The following is a 22,209-nucleotide window of genomic DNA, read 5'->3' on the forward strand; positions in this document are numbered from 1 at the left end:
AAATTAAATGACATTGATGAAAACGTTTTATATAAATGTAAAGTGGACATTTGACTTGGTAATTAAAAGCATACAAACTTTAATCAACAAATTAATTGTTAAGTTGCTTTACATCTTAAAAGTATTTTTCAGATAAATGCGGAATAGAAAATGTATAAAAAGTCTAGCGATTTATTTATTATTATTGTTAACACAGTTTGACAAAAATCACTTTTTCTCTCTTTATAAGCTATACTTCGAAGATTTTTTGCGCTAAATACGATGCCGGCAACAGAATTTGCATAGCATCAGCGTTAGGATTTTGAATAAATCGCGAAGAAATAGGCCAGAAAACATCCCAATTTACCGTTACATTCCAATTTATTAAAAATCCTGATGTGCTACTCAAACTCTAATGACAGCACCGTGTTTAGTGAAAAAAATCTTCGAAATTGTACTTAGTATTTCGAAAAGGAAAAAAGTGATTTTTTGTTGAAAGTGATTTTCTATTGAACTAATTAATCTGATTGTACAGAAAATTCAAACATAACTTGAAATAAATCGTACAATCTTGGAGTAAAATTTATTTGAAAGCTCTTGAATTGTATCTTTAAATGTTTTATTGAGAAACTCTACAGTAGACTTTATTTAGAAACAAATTTATAACCGTAAAAAGTGTTTACGAACGCCACTTTTGGTCCATTTACCTCAATTTATTCCTAGCTCAAAATTCTGACGTGCAAATTCTGTCAACAGTATCATATTCACAAAATCTTCATATGCACTATGGCACTTTGGAAAAATTTTGCGGAATCGATTATTATAGATGTTTAATTTATACGAACATGAAAGCTTTTAATATTTGAATAATAAATATTTTATGTAACGCGATATTTTTATATAATATGTATAGGATACATGTATATCTATATAAGTTTACTATTTTAGAGAATATACACATATATACTATTATTCATTATCTTCAAATTTACAAGCATCTTTGTTGACCTTTGGTATTAAATCTATAAAATTTGTTTATAACACGTAATTGCAAATATAAAGTTCTTTAAAATGATAAACAGCGATAATGATTTTAATAGTGCAACGATGTAGAAGATTACCATGTCTGTTTATCATCCTATGCAGCATCCTGATGGGATTTTAATCAGGACGTACGCTATGCCAATGCATGTTGGTCATCTTGTACCAGTTGGCCGTGACGTAATTTCAGGCTGATAATTTTGATCGATCGATAACGGTATATAAGTTCGCAAAACATGTACTTCTTCTCGATAAAGATTTAAAGTTAATAAAATTCGAAATGTGGCACAAAGTCTGATTTAACTAAATTAAATTATGACAGAATAACTTATTTGATGATTTCAGAATTAGATACTATTACGTGAGGATTATTATTTACATATAAAGTTACTGAAGTTTTTATTGCAATTATTAATTTTGATTGAAAATTCCATTTTTTTTAATACACAATAAATAAGGAATAATGCCTATAATAGTCGAGAAGCTGGATTTAAGTATCTTAATAGATACTTAAATATTTTCATGTAAATTTTTATAGGTACTACATACGTAGTTACTCGAACAGTTTTTGATTTTGATTTTTCGGACTAAAAAATGCAAAATAACTGAACTAAATTAAATTAATTAAATTAACTAACACAAATTAAATTGACAGCAGCAATTTAATAACTTAATGCTCAATTGGCATCATTTTAGGAAGATCTTAATATATAGTAAAAATAAATTTCTATTTTTTAATATAGAAAAATAGGCTCGTGTTAATGCAACGCAATATAATTATTATGTCAAGGCTTTTTTTTTAAACAAACAATTACAGTTAATTATAAAATAAAATTTGTTTCTAATTACATTATGTAAAATGCAATAAAATTCAAACGTTTCAACTTACAACATCTTCTTCAGTGATAATAAATAATAACCTTTATGTATAACCTCTTACAAAGTCAACGAACATACATAATGAAAATTAACGCTCTAAATTAATCTTACATACAATACTTATTCCTGCGTTAAGATATTATGGATTGAAATAGGTGTTTAGTCAGAAGTTTGGAAGTCCAAATTATAAAAGTGTGTTTTACTAATTCTTGTTAGTTGTTATCGAGAATCTAACTCAACAATTTCATTAAAAATACGACAGTCTGATCATGGATTTCTTCAACGACTATCCTACTGTATTGTTAATTTATATAGAATATTCTATTGAATCAAAATAAAAAACTGTGTCAACGTGTATAATAAAACAGCTATTGATTGTCAGACGTCTTGGAGTCCATACCAAGATGTCTGCCAATCAATAACTGTTAAGTAAATTGACTTTGTAAGGGGTTATATAAAAATTATTATTTATTATAAGGAAGACTTAGTAAGTCGAACGTTTGAATTTTATAACATTGTACATATGTAATTAAAAACGAATTTTATTTTACAGTTAACTGTCGTTAATTGCCCGTTTAAAGAAAGTCTTGACATAATAATTCTATTTTTCGAACCACTATGTTTACGTGGTGTTCTTTATTTTCGACGTAATATAAAGATAATGATCTGTTTAAGAAATCGGAAGTTAACATGGGGATCTCCGCTCTCTCGAGTTCGTTTCCCACTTTTATTTACCACCGAATTAGCCTTGTTGACACAGCCATCCATGTCTTCAATAACGATTGATCGAAAGGACAACGCGCACGCTGCCATTGACAGGTTAATGAATACCGTTTTCGCGAAATTAGTGGCGTCGTGAATTTTCGAGAGCGCCTGAGACAATGGCTGTCGCTAATCGTATGAACGGGTGCAAAACTTCGAATTGTCATCGCGAAATTGTCAGCGCGTTGTTCTTGATAATTTAGTCGTGATGAAATTTGTAGAAGAGTACGAAATAACTTTCAACAAAATTTTATTGGCGCTACCGACCGCATTTCCGATAAACCGAATGACACCTACATCTGCATGTGGCAACACTAAACTGTAACAAAATTGCAAAATCTCGTGTAATATAATTGGTCCAGTAAAAAAATCACGAAAAATTGCAAAGAGAGATAAACATATTTACGTTGACAAATATGTTTTAACATTTATTTGTATATTAAATGTTATAAATGTTTTAACATTTGTTAGATATAATAGATGCATTATATTTAAATATAATCACAAACAATTAATTCTAAAAAATAATAAACGTCTGTATGTAAATTAAGTGAGATCTCTTAGTATTCATAAATGTGAGAAAAAGTAGAATAAGAAAAATCGCAAATATGAATGTTGTACCACCTAAAGAGAAATATAAATCTTATAAGATTAGAAAAGAAGAGACGAGAGAGAGCCAGCAGAAATATCGATTCAGTTTTTTCTAGGACACTCTTGTATGCGACGTGATCGAAAATGCCGGAAGTCCGCGGTAATGACCGAGTATGTTTGAGGTCCTCTGAATGCATACCGGAGATTACATCCGGTATTAATATTGCCTTTTCCAACGGAGACAAAGTTGGCGCCGATCGAGGTGGTACGAATAGCCGTAAGTTACTCGCGCGACGTGTCCGTCGATATTGCGATAGTTAAGCACAGAGACGGCGCATAATGCAGAAGCTGCAGGCTTTGCGAACGGTACCCGCGGGAACTCCAACTCGCTCCAAGTTCCCGCACTGGGCATTAAAGTATTACCGAGATAATTTGTTACCACCTGCCGCGAGATTTCGGGAAATCTCTTTAATAAGCTCCCGATCGCCGGCGGCCTGATTAACGCGAATAACGTTGTCGGAATATTGTCCGTCCGTTAACTCTCCTATCCGCATTCCATGGTTAGTCACTACATGATTAGTCACTATTTGAAGTAAAGTGCTATTATTTAGTATGTCGTGTAATGTGTATTAATAGTTTCAAATATGTGGATATCGCTATCTCAGTCTCAAAATTTACATTTATGATTACATTACATCCTTCGTGTTTTAACGAAAAGTATCAAATAAGGAAACACTTGCTGATTTTGTTGAATTAAAAAATGTTTCGAAAAATATGCTGACGGTTTTCTAAATTAAATGTCATTTAATGAATACGTCTTGTTTTCAATAATTCCTCGTTTAATTAATATTTTGCTGATGTGATGAAATTGGTAGAAAATAATATGCGAATAAAGCACTTAAGCGGAAAATGTCTCGACTAAATTATAATATTGAAGATAAAATTCCAATATTAATATTTCATTGCTTAAAAATGTACTTAATTTAATTTAATTTAATTTAACTAGAAATTATTTAATTATAAAATATGTAACTGGTTAATAAAATCAATTTAATTATAAAATAATGATTACAAAGGTTGCATAAAACCTCACAATCATTTAAGGACTAAATTAAATCTAATTTAAATAGGTAACAAACTAAGAAAATAACAAATTCTTAAAATAAGTGTAAAATGTAAGTTTAAGGGGAAATAATTTTAAATTTTCATGACGAATAAAATGCTACAATAATTAAAACAAAAAAAATTCAACAAGAGAAGAAAGAAAATGCTGAGGAGTCACTATTTTTGAAGGCTCGCATCTAGCGTGAAATGATACACCTATGATAAATGATAAGCGCATTAAAAAATATAGTATTACGTGAGAAGCATCGTAAAAAGTACTGTGCTTGAAATGTGACGAAAGTTTGCGGACGTTGCAAGGAGTTGACGTGCTATATTAACGAGCTATGTAACTCAGTCCAGAGTTATTACCACGCACATTGTTGGTTTATCATTGCAATCTGCATGACTTTTACGAAATCTGAGAATGATTTGTTCGTGATACGATCTGTTATAACTTCTAATTAGTCAGTACGAACAAACGCTAGCATAAAACAAATGTAATTGTAAAATAAATTTGTATTAAAAAAAATAGAAAATTGAGAAAATATAAAATTTAAGTTTTGTTTTATATTTTCTTAATCTGTCAATATATTTGGATAATGTTTAGTTAACCCTTTCAAGCATGGTGGTTCCCATCTCTTTGGAATTCATTTTTTGCATTTCTCGTAATTAAAATTTAATTTTGTTGCAAATTTTTGCGGTTTTACTTCGATAAGATGTTCGTAAGTGCAGAGAAATGTATGTTATCCGTTAATTTTTTTGTTTCATTGTTTATATTAACAAACAAAATGTAAAAAATAGTGTATTTTTTAGAAAAAATTTATATTGAAAGCAAAAAGTTACTTGATTAGGACAAAATTGAGTACTCGGAGGTTTTCGAGGTCACTGATTACGAATCTGGCCTCAGATTTTAAAATTTAAAATGGCGGATCCAATATGACGGACTAAAAATTGAAAAATTAGTTTTGGGGCTGTAAAATGAGGTTAAGTAGATTTTTTGGGTTGCTCATTACGAATCTGAAGTTAAAATTAAAAAATTCGGATCTAATATAGTGAACACTCAAAAGGCAAATAATCTGCACAGTATATGTACTGCAGATGGGGGTTACTTTATGTTCGCTGCTTTTATTACTAATTTTTTGCTTTTTAGTCCACCATCTTGGACCCGCCATTTTGAATTTCGAAAATCTGAGGTCAGATTCGTAATCAGCGATCCCGAAACCCCCGAGTAACAAAATTCAACTGAATTCTACGTAAGGAAAAATATATGCTTTTAAGGATTAATCTTCATAAATTCAGTATACATCGGATAAAAAATCTAATCAAAAAAGTAAACACAGGAAAAAAACATTTGTGATTTGAAAAAGATCGAAAAAGTGAGATGTGCTAAATCAGTTAGATGGATCTTTCCATTCCTTGGTCCTTGGTCTTTGCAGTTTCAGTTCACACAGATCCTGATAATGCAAATTTGAGGCATACACATATTCACACGCACGTATAAATTTTTTCTATTTGTCGTAATTTTAAATTTTTACAGAATATGTTTTACAGAAGCTATTGAAATACGTAGGAATATAAATCATGCTGAAAAATTTCACGTTGACTATCGTCGCAAATCTTGAATGTACTTGACCCTAGGCTGGTTTTTAAGCTACAGAAAATACGAAAGTCGACGAGCTGTAAGTCCCATCTTACACATGGAACCCGAGGACAATCGATTGAGACCAACGGGTGTCCGACAATAGGAGATCAATTGAAAATGCAAGATGTCGTTTCACGATCGCTTCTCTTGGAAGGATCACTCTGACCTCGACAAAGACACATGGCAGAAACGTTAGGAAATCGGGACAGATTGTAAATTTGTCACAGTACGAACGGGTATTGACACGGTATTTTATGCACGGTTATTGTGCACTTCATTAACTTTGCAGTATATTCTGTTTCGCTCTGATTTTAAATTTTTACAGAATATATGTTTTACAGAAGCTATTGAAATACGTAGGAATATAAATAAATATAAAATCAATAATGAAAAAAGTACGAGAGATAATTTATTCATAAAAAAATCGTCAAATAATAAATCGTAAAAAAATTGAAAACATTTCGTATATATCTACTCACAGAATCTTCTTCAGATCATAAATTAAAAATTAGATAAGCGCAAATATAATAATAAAAGAATATGATAAGAAACGTGTTAAAGCATAATCTATAAATATCGGACATAAATTAAGTTTCATATAAGAATAAATAAGGATTATCAAAAGATCATATTATTCTTATATGAAAATTAAATCATGTGCACAATATTTATTGATTATGTTATAATGCATCTCTTATATCTTCTATTATTTTATTGTTATATTTATTGTTTCTTAATTTTTAATTTATAATTTGAACTGTGAATGAAATGTTTCCGATCTCTTTTACGATTCGCTATTCGTCAATTTTTTACGATTGTCAATTATTGTGTGTTGATGATTGTCGATTATTTATGATTATCATTAGAATATTCAGGATTAAGTAGCTAGTTAAAATGTTAAAAGCTAAAAAAAAAATTAAAAACTTAATAACTTTTAATTTAACATGGTTAATTTTAATGCATTAATATTTAACTTTAATTTATTAACTTTTTTTCAATTAAAAATTTGTCTATCTCTCTTAATACTAATATTTTTTTTTTACAAGTCTTAAACATTAGAAAATTAATTTAGAAAAAATTCAATGACTTTATAATGAGAGACTCTATAATAAGAATCATATCATACGGTAGTCAATTTTTATTGACTCGCTAGATTTTATCAATTCCCTTATATTTGAATCACACTAATTTTACATGTTTATGTCATAAACTGACATAAACATTATATTTCAGCAATATAAATATGAAATGAGTCGTAGATGAAGAATTGTTATAGAACAGTACTGCACATCCACTCTTTTTCTAAAGTTTTACGTATATTTTCTGTAACAAATATCTAGTCGATGTAGTCGTAAACATGCATGAGAAATCGTTTCTGAAGTTAGAAAAAAGTTAGATAAAGATTAAAGAAAGAGAAATAATGCAAAAACATATATCTTCCTCTCTCACAAGATTTTGACAAAAACGCCTTATGGTTACTTTTATTATATATAAGTAACTTACATGTGAATATAAATTAAATTTACCTAATAATCTATATTTGTAGATATTATTTAAAGTAATTTCATTTTAAGAAAAATTAGGACATTCTGATCTCAAAAATAATTTTTTTTTCCAAAATTAACTTTTTTTTAAAATTAAGTTAATTCAATTTTAATTTAACTTTTATTAAGTTAATTCTTTATTAATTTTATACTTAATTTTATTAATTTTATAAGTCATTAACTTCCACTTAATTTAGTTTCAAAAAAACATTAATTTATTCAACTCTGAAAATAGATTAGATTACCTTAATGCAATACCTTTATTTATGCTGCGTTTCTTTGGCCATTAATTTTATATTTATTTATTACTTCGCATATAAAAAACTTGTATTTTTTTATACGTAGAAATACCTTTAAAACTATTCAAGTGTAATTCTAATTAAGTTACCATTAATGACTTAAATTAAGTAGCATTTGTTTTTTATTTTATACGTATATATCTCTAAATCAAACAATTTTAATTTGAATTGGTTTTTATTCAAAGCTGAACAAACAATGCATAAAACAATATCATTGTGACTAACTGAGATAGATAGGACATTCTATATATTCTAGAATACAAAGAGATTGTGGCAGCAGCTTTGATCGATTCGAACAGGGCGACACGTTTTCGCGACGATGAAAGCATATCGGGAGAAGCAGAGTATGCGTCTCTAAATTGCTCCATATTTTCAGCATCATTTTTCTTGAATTTCCTGTCCATGCTTGTGATCTTCCTTTTTTCCACGCGTCAAACATCCCACCGGTTTGTTCATAGAGATCCTTCTCTTTATGTTCATCTAGATACTTTTCACTCCTTCATTCTTCTCGTGTTATATCAGGACATGCTTACATCGTTCAGATTACAATCTGTGATGTCTTAGCATCTATTCTATTTTGTTTACTCCAAAAAAAAAAAAATCTAGATCCAAGAAAGGAAATTAAACAAGAAAAGACTAAAGTTGTAAAAATCGAGAAAGTAAGGAGAAAATAGTATAATGAAAAGATTAAAAGATAACAAGGAAAAGAGAGAAAGAGAGAGAGAGGAAAAGAGAAACATGAGGTAATCAACAAAATAACCAAGAATAAACAACAAGGTTAAATGACGAAGTTCAACAACGATAAAATAAAAGGAACGACAGGAAACAAGCTAGAGAACAAGGAGATTCTCGAGACAAAAAGAGAAAATAAAACAAGATAAGAGATGTGGGAAGCATGATATGTAAGGTATAGGAAGAGAGAACGACAGAGAAAGAAAAAGGAGGGAGGTTAGATTATAGAACGCCTTGAAAGTCAATTTTTCATCGCATCGAACGATTTGCCCTCCCAGGAATATTTCTTAGCTCTCCAAAGGCGTTCCCACTTGCGCATGATCCTGCAGGATCTCCTTGCATTCGAGATACCGGCATCGAGCTGCGACTACGTTGAGGGTAAAAAGAAGAGTTCGTAGCACCAGATAAGTTGCGGCGTAAACGCCGACACATGTCTCCCGCCATTTTCCTCCACATCCGCCGAGATATGTTTTTCCCGCTATGTCCCTCCATTTTTCTTCCCTCCTATCTTCTATCTCGTCTTCAACGTGTATTTTTACGGATTTATATCATTCTTTCTATTATTTATTACGTCATTTATTAATTTTAAAGTTGTTTTCTTTAAATGTCTACCCTCGGACAAAATAAAAATCTACCCTCGGAAAATCCAAATCATTAACATCGAATGTTTTGCCGTTTGAAATGGATATTTGATTTTTACACCCCTTTTCTTTTAAGTCCATGAATTATTGCCAAGGATGATCGATTCTGTAGATTTTCAAGTCTACGAAATTTCCACATTTTTCCATCATAAGTTCACCGACGCTAAAAACTTCCACGCGTTTTGCGTCCTGCTTTTAAGAACGTGCATGTCGCCCAAGTTCATAAGTTGCGAAGTTGGCAGCGAAAGGATGACACGGGAAGATATTAAAAAGACTTTATGCCAGCCGCCTGTCGGTCTCGACACCATTCGACAGTTTCTACTCTCGCGCGGCCGTATTTTTCCTACCGTAAAATCGTATTTCAGATGTTGCGCAATATTCCCGCCCCTTCCAGACTCTTCACGCGCGGTAGTCTTCTTCTTTAATTAACGAAGTAAGTTCGGACATTCCATTCTCGTCTTTCGAATTTAATAAAGGCGACCGAATTAAATGCCAGGATGCCTCCTTCGCCGGGCTAATCGTTGAAAAATTCATGAGTATTGTAAAAAACGGTCCAGGTTAAGCGGTGGTTTTCGCTCATAACATCCTTGTACTATACAAGCCGGCATGCATAAAGCTCCTCTCAGAAGTCATTTTAAATTTCCTCCAAGAATGTCTCTTCCGTGAGAAATCTTTTATCAACAAATATTTAAATTCTTCCTGTATTAAATCCAAGAATCTGTAGGCGCAAAGCCCTCAAATCTTCCTTACCTTCCACATCTTACATATTGCAAACACCCTCAATCACTAAGTAGATAATTTTACATAAAGTTTCATAAAATCCGTCAGATTTAAAACGTTTACTGTTAAATTCGTAATGTCAAATTGCTTGTTATTTTTAATTATTTCTACAATTCTCACCATTGCTTCTGCTTAATAATCTTAATTCGTCATCAATTTAAATTGAGAAAATGTATTAAATTTAATTTATTATTTAATTTATTTATTAAATGCATTATATTAATATGGATGTTGTTGGATTGTTTAGTTTGAAACTACAAAAATGGATTGATTTGTATTTGGACACATATAAAAGTTAAAAATAACATTTTTTTTTTCAATAACTTCTTTATCGGATTTTAAGATGTTAATAGTATTATTTACGATCAATTTAATTGTAATATTATTACATCTACTTTAATTTAATATTTATGACAAGTTTTAAATCCGATAGCAAGCGGAACATAGTTTATAAAATGTGTTACAAAATATTATTGGGTGTAAAGATCTAGTTTTGACTCTTTCCTTTCTTATTTGATTTATTCATACAGTGCGTCTATATTAACCTATTATTATAAATTTTTGTTTAAACTATTAATTACACTTTGATATATCTTAGCAACATTGTGTCTTAGTGACATTAGTGATTAGATATCGTTGTATTAATCCAATACAACCTCTTTGTCATGCTATCCTATTCATGGTTCCGTATTATATGTATATATATGTATTGTATATATGCGTGCAAACGCACGTACAAATACATGCAACGCGTGCGATACTACGCATGCGTAAATTATGCGTGAATGTGAGAAGGACGGGATCGAAATAATCTAATTTCATCCCTTTGACCCATTGTTGTATACGGTTAGTATCAAACATGAGATACAATCGATACAAGAATTTACGCACATTCAAAATCGCGCAATTTATTTGAAAGCACTGATCCTTTAAAATGGATGCATTTAATGAAAGAACTGTCTGTTTAGATAGATTTTATCTTCTATTCAGACGCTTGCATTTTCTATCAACAGAAATTAATTGCAATTAGCTCAATTAAAAGCAATTAGATGATCATAACGTTCGTAATTTTTTAAATCGTTCAAAATAAGAAATATAAAATAATTCCTTCTGTTAACAAATCACGATTAATTACAATATTGATCTGTATTCTATCTATTCATAAATCTTATTGTGTAAGTCAAATAAATTTTATTTCAATAATTACATATCTGTCTGTATCAAAGTATCTCTTTTAAACTTCATTTAGATATATATTTGTATTTCATTATACTTTTAAATTGAGTTAGTGTGATCAATCAAAGGATTAAGAAAAATAATTCCTATTCTTTCAATCCTTATTGTTAACGATTTTTTTTCAGAACTTTTATACTTTATCTATTTTTGTATCACTGAAAATGAGATGTGTAAAGTTCTCTTATTATAATCTATAAATATCTCGAGATATTTAGAATGTTTAATTACATAAAGTATTTTCTACATTTTCCATATGAAATAATTTTCCATATGTAATTTTCCAAATACATGTACAGATAGTACATATAGCGAATAAGTTCTCCGAATTCGAAATAACGACAGTATTTTGTCGGATATATCGCCAGTAATGATTGTAAATTGTACGCTTGGTGCTGGTGCAGCTTTCGTTGGAATTATTGTTGGATTCACCATTAACCGAGTCGCGAAACTACAGAGCCGTATATGGCGCCCGTCGAATCGACGTTGAATCCGCAAAAGTGGCCCTTTTAGTCTTCTACCGCATAGTAAATCGAATTCTCTTTGTACCTCTAAACCCGTTCGTTATCGCTATCTATGTTTCTTTTTCCCTCTTTTCTTGTAGCATTTTTTATCTACTCGCTTTCTGTTCTCTTCTGATAAACAAAACAACTAATCTATTTATTTCGATAAAAATTCTGATATAAATTCTTGCAAAAAGACTTTTTCATGTTTAAATTGTGTGACATTTGACACGTTGATCTTAAATAACATTTTTTTTTGTCTCCGTAAATATTATTCCAAAATATCTGAATTTTTGTAACTCCTACTCTTATAAACTCTAAAATATTTGGATACTTCAAGTATCTAGACATTGACATTTTGCAATTGTCATTAAATATAAGCATATTAAAGCATACAACACATTTATTATGCTTTAACACTGAACATGAGACGCCTAAACTTCTTTTATTGCCATCAATAAGTCTTTTAATTTTTGGAAACATTCTACATCGTAAGATATTTTCTACATAATTCCAAATGCAATAAATAATTCCGAAAATACAAAGTTTATAAGTAGTTAACTGTCTGATTATGAATATAAAAAATATTTATGAATCATATAGTAGTACAAAATCAAGCATATTGAAAAGATATAATATGTAACTGCAATTTTGCTAATTAGATTACAATGTAATGTAAATAAAATTTCCAAGTAAAGCTCTCAGCACGCTCGCCTTTAATTTGCAAAAACGTGAATCGGACTCTCCTGTTGTGCCTTGGGAACACTAATTTCTGGTTCTTTAGATAAACTTGGCTCCGTACTTTCGTAATTGGAAACTTGCCTTTCTTAGCAGTTAACTGCGTGCTCGTAGGTCTTTCCATGACCTAATGCGTTCCCCTTACAGTAAACATTATAACGACGAATTACAACCGTTGCTGGTGCCAAAAGAGTCTTGCACACTTTGATCTACTTGTTTACAAGATTGTTAACTCGAGTAATAAGAAATAGTAGATTTCGGTGATGAATTTTTATTAAAGCATTAAAATGATTTTAAGAAACGATATTTATATTTTGCTGAATTACTTTGCTGAAAGATTTAAAATTTTGCATACAGATCTGAAAATAATTTGTTGGATTATCAAAATAATTTTATTGGGAACTAAAACTGATTTTTAACTGACTAGAATATATCAAAATTTCTTGAATTGCTTATCGTTTTTTGTTTTCACAACATAATTATTTTAATACAACAAAATTATTTTTGGATTTCTATCCAGCAAAGTTTTAAATCTTTCAGCAAAATAATTTTTTTCCGTGTAATCACGTGAGACTGTATATGTACCTATACTCGATATTAAGTCTTAAGACATGAAATACGTTTCAGATACGAGTAATGCGTATCGTGTTTAGATAAGAAAGAACGAAGGACGGCTTTGCCTTTCTCAAGATCAGCGTATATAGGAAAATTCATCGCGGCAAAAGAAATGCCTCGAAAATGACATATAATAAGTATCTACAAAAGAGTACTGGTGGAAAATTAAAGTACGTTCTATAAAAAATTGACTATTTTTGTGATCCAGACTTCAAAACAATACATGCGAAAAAAACTAATAATTAAAATAGCAAACAAAAAATAGAGAAAAGAGAAAAACGAAGGATCGTTGCGGTAAAAGAGTGAGATTCGAGTAAGAAAAATTAATATTCTTAAGATAATGAAAGGAAATCAATCCTAAAGACTAATATATTTTTGTGAAAAAAATGACTCGTTTGATTATTATAAATTAAATAATTAATATTGATGAATAAAATTTTGAAAAATTCCCAGAAGAGGATATAAATACAGTTTTATCAGTTACTGCGAATATAAAATCAGTCATAATCCACCATCATGTCGAAATTCTTTCATTCGCTTCCTCGTGCAATCATCCAGCGGAAATTCCGCGGAATTCACCGTATCCGATTGAACGAGCACAAACTAGAAATTCGAAATTCAAAAGCGTCATCAAATGCTATAAATGTTATAAAATTCAACGAAGTATATCATACAATATTGCATGGATGCATTTAATCCATTTAATAGGACTAAAAAGTTAAAAAAAGCTTAACATAGATTAGGTTTAATGAAGTTTACATGTGTTTGATGAAATATTAAAAGAACTTACATTTTTAAACATCAAGTAAAGTTAAATCTTATTGAGAGAAAACATTATTTAAAATTAATATAAATTTCGTTTGTTACACACACAGTAAAGGAATATCTTTCGAATTCTAACAGAATTGAAAGGCGTTACTCGCCATTCCTTTACCTTCAATCGCAGCGCGTCTACGACTTTTAGCGTAGACAGCGCACACATTGTAGGGCATTCCGCTCCAAAAAGAGGCGCAAACTAGTCGTTTTCATCGAGATTGGCTTTCGACGGGACCTGTAAACAGATAAAGTAATTAACACCGATCCTCCCCCTACTCTGTCGCTGTCGTCGCGCTCTGCATTCGGGTAAACGGGAGGCTGCATTTAGGATAATTGCTAGTGCATCTCGCGAAAGGCCGCTTCAAACGTAAAAACGGTCATTCCGCTCGGTCGTGCAAAAACGCGCGTGCGAATTCGCAAATCGATCACACGTACACACACACACACACACTTGCGCATTCGCGGCGCACGCGCGCGCACGTACCCCACCGATATTCGGCATCGTGTATACCTCGCCCCGGAATTGGAATGCCACACGAAGCGTGTATATCACCAATAAAAAAATACGGACGATCGTTTTAGTTACAGTCTGTTAATTAACGAATTTTCTCCAAAGTAATAACGCACAAGATTTCATCTCGTGTTATAACTCAACGTGCTCTAATTTAATCTAATTATTCGCGATGTAAAAATTACATTTCATCGAGAAGGAGAATAAAATTTCGTGCTAGTAATTGATATAAATATTGAGATATGAGTGAACAATCAGTTGTTTGTATACATTGGAGAAGACGATTAATAATATACAGTAAGTTGTTAAATAATTTATCTAGATAACTTTTTCTACCAAATGCAGAGAGAAGAAACAAGTTCAGCTAAATCTTTCTATCGCAATCCATGTTGAATTTTTATTTTAATTAATGTAACCTGTAAAATATAATATTTTTTATGTTATAGATTTCAATAATTGAATTAAAATTAATTGAAAAATTATTACAACACACATGAGAAACTATTGATTAGATATAATTTCAATGTTATTAGTTTTTATTATCTTCTATATACCGTCTACATAATTAATAGCATTTCCCGGTTATAATTCATAAAAATGATTGCTTTATAGTCGGATGTGATTAAAAAATAGCATTCTTTGGCGAATCTGTAGATTGGCAGGTACATCCGGGTGAATGCAGAAGGATCTAAGGATTCGAGGTGTAATCCCGACTAATTGAATAGCAATTAGTAGCGACATCGTGCAGAATCCACTGCGTCGACCCTTCAACACCCTTCGTCATTCCAATTTGCGTTCTCACAGCTTCTCGCGCTGTTCTCGCAGCTTACTCTTCGACCTCGACGTCTCACGTAGTAACCCTTCGTCAAGGGCACTGACATAGTCTGAAAACGGATATGAAGACGGAATTTGAATAACATGTTTACGCGACGCTCGTCGTCTTCGAGCTAATGGTCTCCGTCGACTTCTGAAGTCACCGACAAATTTCGCATTTCGTGCTGTGGAAGCGGAAAATATACTTGCATGGAGAAAACTTAACGATGAAGCCGCGTTTCGATATTTAATAATGAGAAATGATTAAGACTGCAACACGTTGCTCATCTCTCTGTACATTGCAAGTACATAGCATATATCGCAATAATATAAAAGCCATATGAAGTATAATTAAACCTGTAATCATACATATATTTTTAGAATTCAAAGACATTTTATCTTTAGACTGCAAGGAACTTATGGAACTGCTTTAGCAAATTAACTAACTTTTAAATATGTTAATGTAATATATTATTGATTTCCAAACATTTTTTAAACTTAATCTTATGTAAGAAAATAGAGAAAAAAAGTTATATTATGAAAATAAATACCGATAACAATTTAACAGTTTTTCTTTTACTTAATAACATCATAAACAATAGGAAATATTGTAGTCGAAATCTGAAGTTGATACATCCAACGTTCGTTAACTGACGAGGATATCTTCTTGCAATAGGAAGCGTCGGCAGGATATAGGAAAGATTTTCTTGGAAGATGGGGCTCGCATGTGCAGGAAATGGGATTCCTTGTCGACGACAGAAGCGTGATCGGTGTATCGAATTTGGTGGTAGCCTCCGATTACAAGGATGCGAACGTGCCCGTCGCGAAGTTTTGCCAACGAGGATCGGAGGAACAGTCAGGATGAATGTGGTCGAAGAAAGTTAGAGAATGATATAGAAGGAAAAGGGGCGAGAATGAGAAGATAGGAAAATACGTTATAACGCTAACGGACCGTTTAATGAATTAGGAAGAAGTAAACATCGTCAAAAAGAAGAAATTAACGAGAAGTTGGCGACCGATAATCCTCCTATTCTCTTTCCTTTATTTTCGATCGTTCCCGATTTCGACAGATATTCGGATTTTCTGTGCCGAGTATTTGCGCTCGATGAAAATAATTTCCTGATTTTCCGATGGTTATTTTACAAGAATGAAAGTTTGTTCTAATCGGTTAATTGCGAAAATAAAGTGATAAAAGTAAAAACCAATTTTTATTAAATCTGCGTACGCGAATCTGGAGAAAGACCAAGTTTCAAATTTTTATAAAACATAAAGTATTCTTTTAGAATTTCAGAGAAAGAGAGAGAGGCGGGGGAGAGGGGGAGCGAATTGAAACATTTTAAAGATTAAAGACAACGAGCTTGAAAGGCTGAAGCTCTTATTATTGCATTCAATAGTAGATTTGGTTCCACGCTTTAAAGTCATTAAAACATATCGCAATTTACATTTTTAAAATATGTAAAATGTTAAATTTAAAATAAATGCATTTTTATTTAATTGGTATCCTAGATATATCACAAGTCTCTCTTACTACGTATCTTTACATTCTACTTCATTTGTTCTTTACAAAGCATTCCAATTTAAAATACCTCAAAATAGATCATTTGAAGATACTATCAAAGAATATCGCAAGTAGTATTTTTAAAATATGTAAAATGTCGATTTTTAAATAAATACATTTTTATTTAATTGGTATTCTAGATGTATCATCAAGCACCTCTCTTATTCTATATTCTACCTCATTCGTAAGTTCCAACAATATACTTCGAAATGTCAAGCGTGAATGAAGTTTCTCCAACTTTATGAATTAGAGACAACAGAAAAATTCTTTCAATAAAATATTACGATCAGGGTGAGAATCCGCCAATTTTTTTCCCAGGAAAAACTTCTCCGTGGTCGACTCGATAACTTTATTCATTCGTCCATCCATCTAGCATATAATAAAGTAGACGACGAAACGCTCAGATGTCGATCGTAAAATAATCATCGCTCGAGGGCACCGGTTATGCATCTGGCAAAGATATCATCATTTTCTCAGACAATTTTGTGGAACAAATGAGAACGATAGTATAGGAGAGAGTGTCACTACGTGGGCGAAGATAGTGGGAGATAAGTCGTGTAAAAAGTACGAGGAATCTTCGACGATACGATGAGAACGAAGGACGAGGTTGAAGAAGAGAGGAAGAAGAGGGAGGTGAGCGATAGGGAAGCTCCATGAGGGAAATATAGCGGAAGGGGTGACGCTGGTGCCATGAGAGATAGCGGAGGACGTAGGAGGTCGCTGAAAAAGATCGAGAGACAAATCTACCTCGCGTAGGGGGTCCGCCGGAGACGAGGCGGGTTGAAAAATAGTCGCGAAAGAATTTCTTATTAGATTGAAAATTGAAATAAACTCGTAGTGACGTCAGTTGCATCGATTCTCAAAGCTCCTACTGTACCTCGATCACGCGAATCGGGTCACTGGAGGACAGATATCCTGGTCAGGATAGCTCCTAGGAACGTGATGTGCATTACGATTTACGTTATTTTTACAAATACACTTTCAACAATTTTCTTAGCTCTACTGGGTTAAACCCCTGCAATTGCAGTATTTAAAGAAATAAGGACGTCAAACTTTAAACTACTGAAATCTTAAAAATTATGATATGAGAATCGTCAATTTAGAAAATTTTTAAGACCTTGAAGAGGAGAGAATAATTGAATGTTTAAAGAGTTGAAATTTTAAATTGGTAATAAGATGAGACATATAATAAGATAATAAAAAATTCTATATCAAGCTTAAATTATAATTTTAAGTTAAAAAGAAATATATAAATATTTTTTTTATATGTTAATATAATACAAATTAAAGTTTGGATAAGTCTGCACATAAGTCAACGTTCGTGATTGAGCTAAATATAATGTGACATATTTATGTGACAAAAAGCCTTTATTGAAAAATACTTTGCCAATATCGACAGATGCTGTCATGAAAAAAATTCATGAAAGTTTATCCGAGAGATTACAAAGAAACCTTAAGCTGTTTGCATTAAAAAAATTAATTTAATTTCTATTATTATTAATATCAATAAAAATTGTAACAAATTAGAGAAAAAATAAAAAATTCTAATAAATATTCTAATAAGAAATATTAAATAAATAAGAAATTATTTTTAACGAAAATACTATTTTTTAATCCTTTTATAAGAGAATAATCAATCAATTTTATTTCTATATTAAAATATATTAAAATATATTAAGAAATATATTTTAATGAATTGTGTCTACATATTTTTGGATTCATTTTTTCATAAATGTAAATTTTTATAGCAATTTTTATATCATTCATATGATTTTTAATAATCATAAAAGCTTTGAGGGAAAGAAATAAAGTGAAGGCTAATATTTTAATATGTGTAACATGTACCTAACTCAAACACTGCACAAATGATTATCTGGATGGATGTGAGCGATAGCCATTATTCGTGGACATTAAATCATAATGTGTGCATGTATAATCAATGTTTCTCCCGCTGAAATCACGGATCTATGTTTGCCAATTTCGGAAGGAAGGAAGGGATAAAAGGAACACGAATTACTGGTAGTGATTAGTTTGATATCAATTGATGATTTGTGCGATTCTTCGTTACGAATTCATTTCTGATTAAAAACTATATTCTTTTTCAGCAGACTTATGTTACAATCTTTTTAATGATTTAATATCGAATATAATTAGAAAGATACCTATAAAATGCTAATCAATATCTACATTGTCCAAAAGAATTAACTTTTCTTCTCTTATTTTTTGTGTCAACTTACTCCTCTTATTGCTTGTGTTAAAAAAAAAAAATTATTAAAATTCTAAACGTTAAATAATAAATTCTAAAATTCTAAACAAGAGTTTCCAAAAAAAACTTAAAGGAAATTGATATGCTGACATATTTTATCTAGTATCATTTAAAATTTTAGTACTATCTTAAATATTTATAAAATAAAATTCAGAGCTTTGTTGTGTATTATTTTCTTTTAATATTGTAATGAAAATGTCTATTATGTATTCAAATCTTTTATACATTTAAAGTCGATATCGTATTTTTTTATCGATATTATACAGTAACGTTAACATAAATAAAATAATGTTTTCTTTTATTTCTGAACAAATTTATACAACAATTTGGACATAAAGCATATAATGCTAATTTTTAGTTTGTTAATAAAATACTTGCTACAATATTTTGTTTCTTTTTCGAGCATTACGTATTATGACCTCAATAGAAAAAGTTAGTTCGTTTGCGAAATTTAAAGCGTTTCAGAAGATTTGCTAACAAGTCGTTTTACATTAACTGATATTTCGCAAGCGAGTAATAACTATATTCGTGTAGATCCCGTATGTGATGTATATCTTCTCTTGCAAGCTAACTAACTATAATACTAATCGGATTCCGGGATGAAATCTGTATGCAGGATTTCTGTCTCAGGATTGCAATTCGGTACAGACGCACCATGCACGTACTATCACTAAACATCAGATATCTAAAACCATATCTACAATTCCTTCTAAATCAGTCGTTGTATCGAATAAAGTCTATACTTTGTTCATATATTCGATATAAAATGTAGGAAAGTGATCGAGGAAATTCTGTGTTTCCATTTATCGGGAGAATGTTATCTATATTTTCGTTCTGTAATCGAACAAGTCACATGGTACTGCGCAAGTAGCGAGATCGTATCCTTTTCAAAGCATCCACGAATATTAAACGAGTTGCCGCGAAGCGTAAATCAAAACGGACTCCTTTGAGGACTCCTGCGATTCGGCGCGCTCCAAAGAGTTTTGCGTCTCTTACGGTGAAACAGCGATGGTATGGCAAAACAAGCGTTAGCTAAAATCAGCGAAATAGACGCATAAGCAAATAAACTGTATATGAGATGTCGACCCAGTAAGCTAAGGATATTCCTTTGGCTATTTGCAAATGCAAGAGTAAATCTTGCTGAAATCAAACTTTAATGTAAGAGTTTTATATATATTATATATATGTGTGTGTGTGTGTGTATGTCTAGAAGTCTTTTTAACATTCAAGGTTTTGAAAATCTATATTTTAAGAACAATCGATAAAATCGTCTTGTTAAATTTTTGAAGAAAGAGCCTCTTTCCGATATGCAGCTATAAAACAGAATTTGGCAACATCAAGCTAGTTGCCTATCCTATCGCATCGTAACAAGATCAACCGTGAGCCTAGAGCTGCACACACAGCTGCATCCAAGCTATCGGAAATAGATTATCGCGCAAAACTGGAGACTGCACAGGATTACTTGGAATGCGATATGCAGTTTATCACTAATATACCATTTCTCTCATTAGCATTATGGTTCTTTATATTCCACAACGCATATATATTTACACTAACATAACTACATTTTAATGTGTATAAAACTTAATAGATTATATATTTGTACTATTATTTAATTTATATTTATACTTTTGTAATAATATTATTTAATTTATTTAATTTATAAGCTGCATTCATATTAAAACGTATATTCTCGAGAATATATCATAAAAATATTTATTATTTATTTTTGTATTTTCTCTCTACATTTTTAATGCATTTTAATTAAGTTACGACAATATGTGAAATTATTACATAATATTTCTGTCTTTGTAATGAGAACTGTTGTCAGGAAAACTAAATTAAAATTTTAATTCACTCCGTATACATGTGTCATATTGGATATTTGTGATTGCAGGAATGAAACCGAAAATGAAGAATCATTATAGAGCGCATCAGCTGTCGGTCTGGCTACGCCTCGTCCCAGAACTTCATCGTGCTGGAATGGAGGATGTCGATTCCAGGCACAACTTGTTCCGGGGCCACAGCGACCCCAGTCTATACGACGGCTTCGTGAGACCGGATCCTCTCAGCAGGATCAGCGAAGAAATCAAGAGGAAGAACCTTAGCACGGATCCACCAACCACGACGGATTATAGCATTACGACATGCGTCAGCCTTATTCCGGGCACCAATCTTCAAAACGTCCATAATGCCAGCACCGACACTTTAGCTAGCTTAGATGCTGCTGGGTAATTATCCAAATTTATAATAACATAAAAATTACCTTTCCAGAATACTTTTAGCTATAAGTCTATCTTCATGTATTCGAGATCAATACTTTTACAATAAATGCCAATCGGTACCAACTAAAAATAACATAACATCTATGCTATGTTGTATTTCGATGTTGACTGAATTATGTCACCTGAGCAAATCTTATGAGCCAATACAAATTATTTATTGAAATAATGCACATTTACAAAGCATATGAAACAAATCGTGTCAAAAAGTGAAATAAATATTAATTGAAATGAAAAGCAAATTTTTTTCGTAACCCTAATTATATTTTCGTAAACAGCTATGACACGGAAGCGTCTCTATCGGAATACAAATGGATTAGCAAAAACAATTCTAACAACACTGTACCATGCGATTGTAAATCCAGAATATACTGTTGCCGTTGACAGAATTCTCAGCCCTTATTCCTCTGTTACATGCTTAAAAAATTCAGCAAAACTGAGTGCCGTTAACAGCGTAAGCTGAAGCGCACTCTGCTCTTTAACTTGTTTCGAATCTATCGGCAGTTCCCAACATGTCGCTATATACGTTCGACCAGTAAAACTTTGCCCATGAGAAAATGGCAAGAGACGAAACGTCATTTCGTAGCCACAGTTTCGCAGGAATATTTTAGAATCATGAAAATTGCATCGTATGGGTATTCTCGACGTTGCCTACAACTGTGCCAGGCAACTGTGCTTTCGTTAGAAAACTCCTACGCTACCATAATAGCTTTGGAAATAGAATTTGCGAACTTTACCTTAATGAAATTCTAATTTCTACTATTGGAGTAAATTATCGTTTATTTATATGACAAAATTATTGTTTAAAACACTAAAGCCTTTTAATTTTTTTTAAAGTCTTCTTCGCGAGAAACAACATACATTGAATGAACATACTTTC

The 22,209-nt window shown here is 31.4% G+C and overlaps 1 protein-coding gene across 2 annotated transcripts in view; it reads left to right on the forward strand.

Annotated features, from left to right (window-relative positions):
• NLG-4 (neuroligin 4) overlaps positions 1-22,209 on the forward strand; it is a 269,767-nt gene that overhangs the window by 238,276 nt on the left and 9,282 nt on the right. For both annotated transcript variants that reach the window (XM_087415318.1, XM_087415319.1), the window contains exon 11: positions 20,945-21,278. In XM_087415318.1, coding sequence (XP_087271444.1) covers positions 20,945-21,278 — 334 coding nt within the window. The remainder of the gene's footprint in view (positions 1-20,944; positions 21,279-22,209) is intronic.

This window comes from Acromyrmex echinatior, chromosome 17, assembly GCF_024713525.1.
Source record: "Acromyrmex echinatior isolate Ae372 chromosome 17, ASM2471352v2, whole genome shotgun sequence".
NCBI lineage: Eukaryota > Metazoa > Arthropoda > Insecta > Hymenoptera > Formicidae > Acromyrmex > Acromyrmex echinatior.